Below are 12,356 nucleotides of genomic sequence, written 5' to 3' on the forward strand. Positions count from 1 at the left end.
TTCTAATTGCATTTTTAAAAGCATGCTATGGTGTACTGGGTCTGCTTATAGGAAAGCTAGTGTTTTCTGAAATCTCAGCTAACTCTGAGAGCTGAACACAGACACAGATGTACATCTACCTGCCTGCCTTGCCTTCAAGGCAAGCTTTATTCCCACAAAACTCAGCAGAAATACTCCCAACCTAGTGAAGTAACCAACTGGTTTGCAAAAGGTCCAACCAACCTGGACACTTGGGGAGAGCTTAACAGGTACTCTTTGATCTCCAGTGTTATTGTCTGACTCTAGGGTCAGGATCCCCTCGAACTCATCTTTCCAAGGTGAGCTTCTTGTGGAAATAGGAATAGACTCAAATCAGGCCATTTTGGATTTTTTTCTTCTTCAGATGTGTCTCTTTAAGAGAACTCTTTTCTTAACCATTTGAGTCTTAGGATTTTCCCAGACCCGAGCCTGTTCCCAAAGCTTTCATCCTTTCTTCAAGGTATAGTTAGTTCCCACCTTGGAGTTAATGTATGATGTTGAGCCTGTGGTGTTGCCAGAGAGTGAAATTGGGGCTGAGATGCATTTCCTGGGGTGAATATCTTCCTTTTTTTTTCTTTTTTGGCTGGGCTACATGGCATGCAGGATCTTGGTTCCCTGACCAGGGATCAAACCCAAGCCCCCCTTCAGTGGAAGTGTGGAATCTTAACCACTGAACTGCTGGGGAAGTCCCTTTTTTTTTTTTCTTTTTCCGAGTATTTTTTCATATTGAGGTCCTAATAGCTAACCTTGGGGTTTACTGACGTAGCGTGAACTTTTTTTTAAGAGTGAACTCTTTAGTTTAATTCAAGACACAGTCCCTAAGCACAACCCCCAAATAAACACCAAGTTCTCATTGAAACATAAAACTAAAAAAAAAAACTTGGTTTGTTCAGTTGGTAAACATTTGTTCATCCCTGTTATTGGCCAGGTGTTAGGAATGTAGTCCCAGGCCTTCTTGGCAGTTAAGGAATTGTCTGTGTAATATATCCCTTTCTTACCTCCTAGCCCTTATGTTTTAAAGTATGGCAACTTGGAGTGAGTTCTTGGTAAATGTAGGTTATAATAATCTGATGCAGAGGGGGTCTGTGAATGTTGCCCAAACTTGTTAACATTTTCTTATAGCTCCTGGTGCCATGCTGGCAGTGTTCTAAGTTTCCCCATTGGAAGAGAACTAAAGGCTCAAAGAGCTGCTCTCTTATGACTATAGAAGTTTGGGGCTGGGAAAGAAGATGAAAGTACTCAATCTGCTTCTGGTAGATAGACCAGGGGTCAGCAAACAATCGCTTATGGGCTAGTTACTTGTTTTTATAAATAATATTTTGTTGGGGCACAATCACATCCATTTGTTTACGAATTGTCTGTGACTACTTTTGCACTCTGATGGCCTGAGTTGAACAGTTGTGACACGGACTATATGGGCTGCAGAGTCTAAACTATTTTGTATCTAGCCCTTAATAGACAGTTTGCTGTATGTAAGCTCTGGTATCATGAGTACATGAATGTGTGCCGTGTATTTACTTTGGGCTGTTTAAGGAAAATGTTAATCATATAGCAGGATTATTGAGCAAAGAATCTTTCTGCCTCAAAATTGCTAATCCATATCCCTGTGTATATGTTCCAGGATCTGTCTGGTTCAATAGATGATCTCCCCATGGGGACAGAAGGAGCTCTGAGCCCTGGAGTGAGCACATCAGGGATTTCCAGCAGCCAGGGGGAGCAGAGTAACCCAGCTCAGTCTCCTTTCTCCCCCCACACCTCCCCTCACCTGCCTGGTATCCGAGGCCCCTCCCCGTCCCCAGTTGGCTCTCCTGCCAGTGTTGCTCAGTCTCGCTCAGGACCACTCTCGCCTGCTGCAGTGCCAGGTACCTTCAAGTGCTGGCCTTTGGGGAGAGGGAGAGAGGACTGCTGTGTCCCCCGCATGATATCAGGGAGTCCCAGGCTCCCACTGGCTGAGAGGGTCCCTTCAGCCTTTGAAGAAAGGAGGTGGGAGCCCCTTTGCCAGATCCTCCGGTGTATGTGATCCTAGGAGGTTCTTGGCCCTTCCCAGAAGCCATTTGCACTTCAAACTTAACCTGCTGACGAGGATTTCCAGGTTTAGCCATGACTGGCTTACTTCTTTCTCTCTCTGGAGCAGGCAACCAGATGCCACCTCGGCCACCCAGTGGCCAGTCGGACAGCATCATGCATCCTTCTATGAACCAATCAAGCATTGCCCAAGATCGAGGTGAGAGCCTGGGTTTCAAGGGAGAGGGGTGGAGGGCAGAGGCGGACCTCTGATCGATTATCTCTGGAGCAGCTTTTGGAGAACTTTATGACCGTGAAGCTTAAGACAGTCTCAGCAGCAGGTTGTGAAGTTAGGCTGGGCTTGGCCATCTTGGTGGCTCCAGAATTACGTTCCCCTACAGCTGTTTTTTGTTGGTCATGTGTTTTGATGAATTACCCCTCCATTGTGCCTAATTTGGTCAGCAAATACTAAATACTCAGCATCAAATCTTTACCCTGTAAATCCTACAGCGTTTTTCAGGGATTTGGGGCAGGGGTCATTGCTTTTTTTTTTTTCAAACCTCCATTTAATAGAGACAGTTGGCATGCCCTGGGTTAATGACTATGTCACTTTTGAGGGTGCCTAAAAGAGCACATAATTATACAGCAAATAAGAGACTTCTTGTAAGTATTTGCTAAAGAAAATGTAGATGGTGAAGTCGTAGGATAAGGGAGAGCATTCGTTCCCATGGTGCTGAGGTAATAACTATGTGGACACTACCCACAAACAGGTTACATGCAGAGGAACCCCCAGATGCCCCAGTACAGTTCCCCCCAGCCCGGGTCAGCCTTATCTCCACGTCAGCCTTCCGGAGGACAGATGCACACAGGCATGGGCTCCTACCAGCAGAACTCCATGGGGAGCTACGGTCCCCAGGGGAGTCAGTACGGCCCACAGGGTGAGTATACTACCCAGGTAGGAGGACATGGGGGTGAGACTAGAGAAGAGTTCCTTGTTTGATATGCTGCTGTCTGGGTTTTAGGAGTAGAACTACGTTTGCCTTAAATCCACCCAGGCCAGGCCTTAAAGTAGAGCAGGACTGCCATCATGGGAAAGTCCTTGAATCTCTCTGAGCCTGTTTCATCTGTAAAATGGGATAAGGTAATTTAGCCCAAGACAGAGCACAGACACCTAGTAAGTGGTAATTATTGGTTATTAATTTTTATTTTTTAGTAAATTAGTCCCAATAGAATAGATCTTTGCTCAAAATCAGCCCTAGATGGATCTCAAGCTGAATTTCTTAGACGGAGCATGGAAGATGAGTGTGTAGAAAGGGAAGAATTCCGGGAGTTGAAGGACCTGGCTGGCAGCATAGCCAGCCTTGCCCTGTGCTGTGCTGTCTTTAAGATGAGGGGCAACTGAGGCCTGGCTTCATACACTTCTGCCACACCCTCCTTACTTTTTTTTTTAAATGGACTATGAGGTTTTGTTGTTGTTGTTTTTTTAAAGAGACATGAAATTGGTCTCTTTCCAGACCAAATATTGAATGATTCCCATTGTTTATGTCTTTAGAATTTTAGAGTTGAGTGTTATTAAGTGAGTTGCCAGTGAGTCACTAACCAGGTCTCTGTATCTTCTCTCCTTCCCCTCCTAGGAGGCTACCCCAGGCAGCCAAACTATAATGCCTTGCCCAATGCTAACTACCCCAGTGCAGGCATGGCTGGAAGCATGAACCCTATGGGTGCTGGAGGTCAGATGCATGGGCAGCCTGGCATCCCACCTTATGGCACACTCCCTCCCGGGAGGATGAGTCACGCCTCCATGGGCAACCGGCCTTATGGCCCTAACATGGCCAATATGCCACCTCAGGTTGGGTCAGGGATGTGTCCCCCTCCTGGGGGCATGAACCGGAAAACTCAAGAAACTGCTGTCGCCATGCATGTTGCTGCCAACTCTATCCAAAACAGGTAAGACCTGGGAAGTGAAGAGGGAGGGTAGCAGTGCAAGGAAAGCATTTCATCTAATTGTGAGGCGAGCATTTAATCTAATTGCAGAGTCGTTTAGATCATTGAGATACTTCTGGACCTAAACCATGTTATCTTGGTAAATAGGCATTTTATTGAGAGCGCTTTAGAAAACCGGGTTTCTTTACATTGAAAAAGACAGCAGAAGTGCTGACTTGTAAGCATCTTAGATTGGTATCATATCATATGTAAAGAAATTTATAAAGTATACGTTACTTTGATTAGTAAAATAGGTCTTCGGAGTTTATTTCTTCTGCCAATCTAGCTTCTTGGTTTCCAAAAATATTTTTAATGATGCACATGATTTAGGTCTGTGGTGTGGGAAATGGAGGATGGTAAGGTTGCGGTTTGCCATTTCTCTTACTCTTCTGTGTGGTCCTTTGTATTTGACTCTGATGCAAAAATGCAGAAGGCTCGTGTGATTTGGTTTATGACTTCAGCATTCATCTCTTCCTTGGCCACTGGCTTCAGTGACCATGATTCTACTGTTTCTGAAGGCTCTGTCTGTGTACCCCATTGCTGATGCTGACAGTTCTTAAAGTGACTCTTAACTGGGATGTTGGTGAACAAAGGTAGAATAGGGTTAAAGAGAGGTGGATTTGGTAGTACTTTAGGATGATAGAAACACAGAGTTTGCAGTAGGCCCATCAAGGAAGAATACAAAGGGGTGTTCCCTGGTGGCCTGGTGGTTGGGATTCCGGCTCTCACTGCCATGGCCCAAGTTTAATACCTGGTCAGGGAACTGCAATCCCACAAGCTGTGCAGTGTGGCCAAAAATAAATAAAATTAAGGTTTTTTGTTTTGTTTTTTTTGAGGTGTAGTTAAAAATACACAGCCGCTCCAGGTGCTATGCTGTGAGTTTGGTTGGGGTGACATGACAGCGTAATAAAACTTAGCATTTAATCTAGGCCTTTTGCCATAGTGAGGACCCTTAAATGGAAACACAGCTTGACTTTGGAGATGCATTAAAGGGAGGCAGTATTTAAGAGACACAGTAAGACTCCATTCTTCAAGGAGTGCATCCTTTAAAATTGAGCGATGATTTCGTTTTGGGAGCTTAAACCCTCTTAGAACTTTCTGTGGGTGGTAGAAAATAAGAATATCTATGTGCATGGTTGTAGTTTGTGGGACCCATAAGACTTTCCCTTGTAAGCCTCCCTAGATGATCTTGGCTCACACAGCCCTGTTTACCTCAAGTCCTAATTTGAAAACTTAGTGTCTCTAACTCTTGTCTCTCACACTCTGCATCTTCTTCCTTAGGCCACCCGGCTACCCCAATATGAATCAAGGGGGCATAATGGGAACTGGACCTCCCTATGGACAGGGGATTAATAGTATGGCTGGCATGATCAACCCTCAGGGACCCCCATATCCCATGGGTGGAACCATGGCCAACAATTCAGCAGGTAAGTCATAAGCATTGCTCACCCCAGGGATTTCTTCCACAATGGTCTTCGTGTCACAAACCCATCCAACTTTTCTCTTCTTTTGTAGGGATGGCAGCCAGCCCAGAGATGATGGGTCTTGGGGATGTCAAGTTAACTCCAGCCTCCAAAATGAACAACAAGGCAGATGGGACACCCAAGACAGAATCGAAATCCAAGGTAATGGCTTATATCTTGACTCCTCAACTTTCTGTCCCATCCTTTCAGTGATAGGAAGGAAAAAGAAGAGAGGATGATTAGATTCCAGCCTTTTATATGACACCGGCTAGATAATCTTGGCAAAGGGTGCTGTTACCTCTTCTTAACTGTGAAGGGTCTCAGGATAATCATTCATTGAATTAGGTTTGAGTTAGCCCAAGGGGTCCTAATGTAAATAACATAGCGTTCTCATGGCTGTCTGATATGGAGGAAATGCCAGCCCGGCAGAGTAGAATTCTCTACGCTGTACTCTCTGAAGCTGTGACCCCTGTTCTTATGCACTGATAGATGACGTATGTCATGGGTGACTGGTTGTTGTCTTCCTGGACCTTACTCAGAACAGCAGGAATGGTTGGTGCCCTATGTTCTATAAAGGGGGAGAAGAGGCGGGGGGTGGTTTGGGTCCTTGACCTCTCTCAGGTTGGTCCTGGGTGTGCTCTCTGTTGGGCTGTGTGGCATTCTGGGGACCTGCTCAGTATTTGAGTCATTTAAAATATTTCTGCCCTTCGTCATACCTCATTTTCCCTACCTTATAAAGTAGGGGAAATAACAATCATAGCTGCCACCTCTTGTGGACGTTCACCTCTGGCTTCCAGACCCTTTTAGTCATCCTCATGTCTTGGATAGTCATCCAAAGCCATTCAAGCAGAACCCTTCCTTTCTTGAGAGGAGGAAAAGTTCCTTTTCATTTTAGTCTATTGTCTCAAGGTCATATTTTGAGTTTCTTGAGTTCTCTGAAATGTCTGTAAAAGTGTGTCCAGGCTCCTAGGTAGCAGTGTGGGTGTATTAGTGACACTGATGTCAGGTGGACAAGGGTTTGACTCGCAGTCCTGCTACTGAAACACTAGGAGATCTTAGGCATGGCCTCCTTGGTGCCTGCAGCCTTACCTTTTAAGAGAAGGATAATTTGTAATACCTAATGTGTAAAGGCCTCTGGCACAGCACTCAATACCTACTGTATAGGCAGGGTTAGCTTTGTTTCTTTACAGGAAGCTCTAGCTCCCTTTTGGTTTTTGTGAAGGCAGGGCAGATGTTAGTGACCGCCCCAGAATAAGAAGCTTTACTACTGCCCTAATCAAGGGGCTTCTGAGACCCCTAGCATAGGCTTTGAATCTGACCAGTTCCTATGAATCTTGACCTGCCCCTTCCAGAAATCCAGTTCTTCTACTACAACCAATGAGAAGATCACCAAGTTGTATGAGCTGGGTGGTGAGCCTGAGAGGAAGATGTGGGTGGACCGTTATCTGGCCTTCACGGAGGAGAAGGCCATGGGCATGACAAATCTGCCTGCTGTGGGTAGGAAGCCTCTGGACCTGTACCGCCTCTATGTGTCTGTGAAGGAAATTGGTGGATTGACTCAGGTGAGTGCCTGGCACTTGGCTTCCCCTGTGGTTTCAACAAGCCTTTCTGTAGGTACTCAGTGGCCTCACTGGTGCCATGCCTCCCACAGGCACATCACCCTCCCCTGCTCTCTGAGCCACATACTGACAGGCCAGGGAGCTCAGGCCTTCCAGAAGACAAGGCCACGGGAGGAGGCTGAGATCTCCATGGGTAGCGTGAAGCATTAGCCTTAACTTACATGTGCCCAGAGTCCCCCTGAGTTGCAAAACAGGGCAAGTCTATGAGCATTCTGATTCCATGGCAGGCAGTTTGGAGTATGAGACAAGGGCAAGATTCAGAGAGGGGTCTGGTTTTGAATTCTTTCTTAGCCACTTACAACCTAAGTGACCTTAATCAAGGTGTATAACCACTCCGAACCTTCATTTTTCTTATTTGTAACGTAGGGACAGTGTGTATCCTGCTAGACTGTTGAAAGCTAGGGATAATCAAACAAAACTTGGAGCAAGATTTCTGCCACATAAATTGGTCTACAGGATGGTACAAGGGAAGCCAGAATAGTTGCTGATCCTTTCATTCTAGAAAGCTTCCGAGTGGAGATGGGACTTCAGGAGCTATTAAGTAGAAATAGTTTATGAAGGAAGAAGTAGGTGGGAAATTGTGTTTAGTTACTCTGTATGGGAGACTTAAATGAATGGATTAATCTCCACTGGAAACCCAAACTGAACACCACCCTGAGCCTTGCGCCTCCCCTGATAGCTTAATCTTTATTTTATACTCAGCCCAGGAGTCAAACAGGTGAGGCAACACTGGCAGACAGCCCATTGTGCCTTGCAAACTTTCTTTCTATGTATGTTCTGTAGTCATCATACCAGGAGCTTGCTATTGGATCTGAATGTGCAGCTGAGCTCAGGGGGATGCATAGTGGGAAGGGGTGGACTCCAAATCTTCTAAATCAGAAGAGGAAAACAGCTGCCACCAGCAGAAGAGAAAATGATTGGAATGAAGCCAACCAACAGTCAGTTATGAATTCCTTCTCCCTCAGGCTTTATTCCCCTCCCTCACAAAAGGAAAACAAAATAAAACAAGACACGTGCACACTGCCACATAGCCAGCGTGGGAAGCAGAGCCCCAGCAGGCCTCTGAGGTGACCCAGGTTCAGTACTGCCATTCTCCCTGGTGTTGAGCTCTCATAGTCAGGGCACTCCTGCCTGTAGAGAAAAGGGGCGTTGGGTTAGGTTTGGCATACTTTTTGATTGCATGGGCTTCTGGATTCACCGGACCTAAAGTGAGGTATCGAGGGAATCCCAAAGCCCAGGGGTCTGTCTTCCAGTTTCCAAAAGGTTGCCAGCCTTTTAGATGCTGTGATGTGATTGAACTCTAAAGACAGTTCAGAGAAGATAGAGTGCTGTTATGAGTTAGTTTGTGAAGGCTTCAAGAAGGCAAAAGATGAGTCCTGAGCTCTTCTGAAGGATTGATAGGGTCTGGGTCAAGGGAGGAGCTGTTCCAGTTGACTGGCCCTGATAGCATGAAGATGGGAAAGGGTCTGGAATATACCCTACCAATGCCACCTCCAGCCTTCCAAGTCTCAACTCAGACATTGCCTGCTCTAGGAAGTGTTCCTGGTCATCTCCCCTCCATCTAGACTGTTCCTTTCTTTGCTTCCTTATCACTCTTGTCTCTGGTGTCACAGGTACCAGATCAGCAGGTGTCAAAACATTTTGAACTCCCTGTGGATTGGGACTGGAAAGTCGGTGTTTGTAGCCCTTGAGAGACAGGCTTATTACATGGTGGATGAATAAACATTCAAGGGGAATTCCCTGGTGGTCCAGTGGTTAGACGCTGCCACTGCAGGGGACACGGGATTGTGCCCTGGTTGGGGAACTAAGATCCTGCATGTTGTGCAACTCAGCCAAAAAACAATTACATGAAGAAGGAGTCCTGCCTGGCTAAAGCAGACAGACTAATTGTAGGGATGGGAGACAGTGTGTTCTGGAGCTGAGGAAAGGAAGCAGAGCTCTGGACTGGTCTCTGGGAAGGTAAAAGGAAGTCACGGGGCCTGAAGCACCTCCTGGACAGTCAGGACAGCGACGGCTGAGGGCAAGGGGCTTGTAGTCATACCTCACTGAGATACGGGAGCAGGGACACAAGAATGTCAAATTTGCAAGAAGCCCTACACTGAGAGAAAAAAAAATCATATGAAAACCCCCAGTTTGACAAAGTAAGTCAGGCAGGGTGGTTGTTGATATTGCCACACACATCTCCATTTTATAAAATGTTAGTGTTTATCAGTGAATGTAAAATATGATTTGGATCTGATGGTGCTTTGCACATCATTTTTCAGCAGTACACTTGTGTAACGCAAAGCCCATACCTTCTGAATTCTGATCTCTCTAATAGTGATGTAAAGTTCACCCTATTTAGAATAAGCGCTGTCTGACAGTTGCAGTGATCTGTGGATAAAACCTGCTGAGGGTAGAGGGATTAATGTTGGCTGTGTACTATCCACCAAGCAGGGTTAACTTCTGTGGTTAACTGAGAACTGTGATTTCACAAGATGAGTACCTGGTCGGTCGCCTGACGGGGTTCAGGGTATGTGGGCAGGAAGGCCAGATGGAAGATGCACCCCGACTCTTCTGGTTGTTGTACAGGTCAACAAGAACAAGAAGTGGCGGGAACTTGCGACCAACCTCAATGTCGGCACCTCAAGCAGTGCTGCCAGCTCCTTGAAAAAGCAGTACATCCAGTGTCTCTATGCCTTTGAGTGCAAGATCGAACGGGGAGAAGACCCTCCCCCAGACATCTTTGCAGCTGCTGATTCCAAGAAGTCCCAGCCCAAGATCCAGCCTCCCTCGCCTGGTAAGGATGGGGTGAGCAGCCTCACCAAGGCTCCCCCTGCAGGGGTAGCATTCCAGGACCCAGGCTCCTCATTCAGCAGTGGCCGCCACCAGGGATGTGTGCTCTGTCCTGTCCTACCACAGAGTGTAACAGGTTGGCAGGCTGAAGAGCAGGCAGTGGCGACTCCCTTGGGAGGTAGTTTGCAGCAACCCTAAGTTTAAATTTTTATTGTGCACCTGGCGCCTTGCCAAATGTTTGTAAACTAGTGAGTGGGAGGGACACTGAACAAGTCGGGAAATCTGACAAATAGCAGTGAGGCAGGCCATCTGGGAGCCTTGGCCCACTGATGTCAGTGCCTTAGAATGCAGCTCAGACTAGAGCCCTGAATTCCCCAGGGAGCTGTGGTGGCAGTGAATGGGAAGGAGGGGGTGGGGTGGGAATATGAATGGAGCGCCTCTGCCCACCCTCCTTTCTGAGAGGAGGATGGGGCCTGGACAGGCATGGTGAGGGAGGAAGGCCAGGGCTCCTAGAAGGTGGGTGTGAACACATGTGCCCTGGGGTTGACCTCGGAGGGTGTAAGCTGTGCCTGAGATGACTCATCAGCTGGGGAGGCCCAAGCCGCGGGGTATCTGTTGCTGAGAATGGTAACTAATGGAAGCGTTAATTACTGGTACTTGCGTGCTCATCAGCTTCAGGGAACATTCAAACTGCTGGTGACATTGGGTTAGATGTTTGAGAATAGGAGTTCTAGGTTCCTACAGTGCTCTGCAGGTTTGGGGTAAGAGGGAACCTTGCCACCCAGCTTTCCAGGGCCTCTAACTGGGAGCTTGTGTACCAGCATTACAAGGTATGATAGGTTAGACAGGGTCCTTGGGGAAGTAAAGAAAAGGAGTTGGGAATCTTGACAGAGACTCACGTCATCACCAGCATGCTAATGGTCTCTAAACCTGAACAGCAGTGAGAAGCAATGGAGCCCTCAAATTCCCTTCTTTATTACTGGCCTTGCAGATCTCCTGCTGAGAAGGGTGATTTAGGTTTTAAAGAACCCTAGTTCTAGCCTTTTTAGTGTTCCTCTTCAAAGAGATCCTAGGGCATTTGTGTTTCTGTGAGAGTTTTCCTGCTCATCCTGTATCACTGTCCACAGCAGGATCAGGGTCGATGCAGGGGCCACAGACACCTCAGTCAACCAGCAGCTCCATGGCAGAAGGAGGAGACCTGAAGCCACCAACTCCAGCATCCACACCACACAGCCAGATCCCCCCCTTGCCAGGCATGAGGTAAGGCCAGGAGCAGGGCCAGGCGGCCTGGGGGATCCTGAACAGAGTACATGAGCTCCTGTGTAGCCCAGGGTGTGTTCCTGCTCTGTCCAGCCAGTGACCCCCAAGTGCCTTGCATTATTGGAGGAAATGCTTTATTTAGGGTTTAATTGGCTCCCTTCACTCTTGAGTAGGAGCAATTCGGTCGGGATCCAGGATGCCTTTCCTGATGGAAGTGACCCCACATTCCAGAAGCGGAATTCCATGACTCCAAACCCTGGGTACCAGCCCAGTATGAATACCTCCGACATGATGGGGCGCATGTCCTACGAGCCAAATAAGGATCCTTACGGCAGCATGAGGAAAGGTGACCGACTGCTGTTGGCCTTCTGTCATTGAGGACAGGGCCAGGGCATGGGGGCATTTGAGTAGTTTAAGGTTCTTGTTGCTCGTCACGCCATCCCCTTCATCCTCCTTTCTTGTCGTCTTCTCCCTGGGCTCACGCATCATCCTTAACAAGTACGTGTTCTTTGCCAGTTGGGGCCTTTCTAGATCTCTGTTTCAAACTGGTCAGGAAAAGTTGGAACAGACCTGAACTCTGAAGCGGGTCTGGGCCTTTGGGGCAGGCGAGGTAGAGGTTGCCCGGCCTGCTGACCCACCAGTTACTCACTGCCTCCCCTTTTGCTCTCAGCTCCGGGGAGCGATCCCTTCATGTCCTCAGGTCAGGGCCCCAACGGCGGGATGGGGGACCCCTACAGTCGAGCTGCCGGCCCTGGGCTGGGAAATGTGGCAATGGGACCGCGACAGCACTATCCCTATGGAGGTCCTTATGACAGAGTGAGGTAAGCACGTCCCCCCGCCCCCACCCTGTCCCACCCCAACACCCCACAGCTATCATGGACCAACCTGCTCTTCCGATTTTGTTTAGGACGGAGCCTGGCTTAGGACCCGAGGGAAACATGGGCACTGGGGCCCCGCAGCCGAATCTCATGCCTTCCAACCCAGACTCGGGGATGTATTCTCCCAGCCGTTACCCGCCGCAGCAGCAGCAGCAGCAGCAGCGGTAAGTAAAGCCTGGCCTGTAGGTAAAGCTGCTGTGACTCAGGCTTCCCCACTCCCACCCTGATTGTCCGCTTCTCTCCTGCCCACAGACATGATTCCTATGGCAATCAGTTCTCCGCTCAAGGCACCCCTTCCGGCAGCCCCTTCCCCAGCCAGCAGACCACAATGTATCAGCAGCAGCAGCAGGTGAGGA

General features: G+C 48.0%; 1 protein-coding gene across 6 annotated transcripts in view; it reads left to right on the top strand.

The window, feature by feature from the left end:
• The window catches only part of ARID1A (AT-rich interaction domain 1A), a 68,764-nt gene that overhangs the window by 49,445 nt on the left and 6,963 nt on the right, over positions 1–12,356 (top strand). Inside the window, exons 5-17 of one of the 6 annotated variants that reach the window (XM_043909359.1) lie at positions 1,640–1,880; positions 2,150–2,242; positions 2,793–2,960; positions 3,657–3,969; positions 5,287–5,432; positions 5,521–5,630; positions 6,821–7,030; positions 9,659–9,866; positions 10,990–11,122; positions 11,293–11,468; positions 11,793–11,943; positions 12,030–12,164; positions 12,253–12,349. In XM_043909359.1, the coding sequence (XP_043765294.1) occupies positions 1,640–1,880; positions 2,150–2,242; positions 2,793–2,960; positions 3,657–3,969; positions 5,287–5,432; positions 5,521–5,630; positions 6,821–7,030; positions 9,659–9,866; positions 10,990–11,122; positions 11,293–11,468; positions 11,793–11,943; positions 12,030–12,164; positions 12,253–12,349 (2,181 nt within the window). The remainder of the gene's footprint in view (positions 1–1,639; positions 1,881–2,149; positions 2,243–2,792; positions 2,961–3,656; positions 3,970–5,286; positions 5,433–5,520; positions 5,631–6,820; positions 7,031–9,658; positions 9,867–10,989; positions 11,123–11,292; positions 11,469–11,792; positions 11,944–12,029; positions 12,165–12,252; positions 12,350–12,356) is intronic. The other 5 variants (XM_043909363.1, XM_043909361.1, XM_043909364.1 and 2 more) reach the window with 5 other exon arrangements.

This window comes from Cervus elaphus, chromosome 8, assembly GCF_910594005.1.
Source record: "Cervus elaphus chromosome 8, mCerEla1.1, whole genome shotgun sequence".
NCBI lineage: Eukaryota > Metazoa > Chordata > Mammalia > Artiodactyla > Cervidae > Cervus > Cervus elaphus.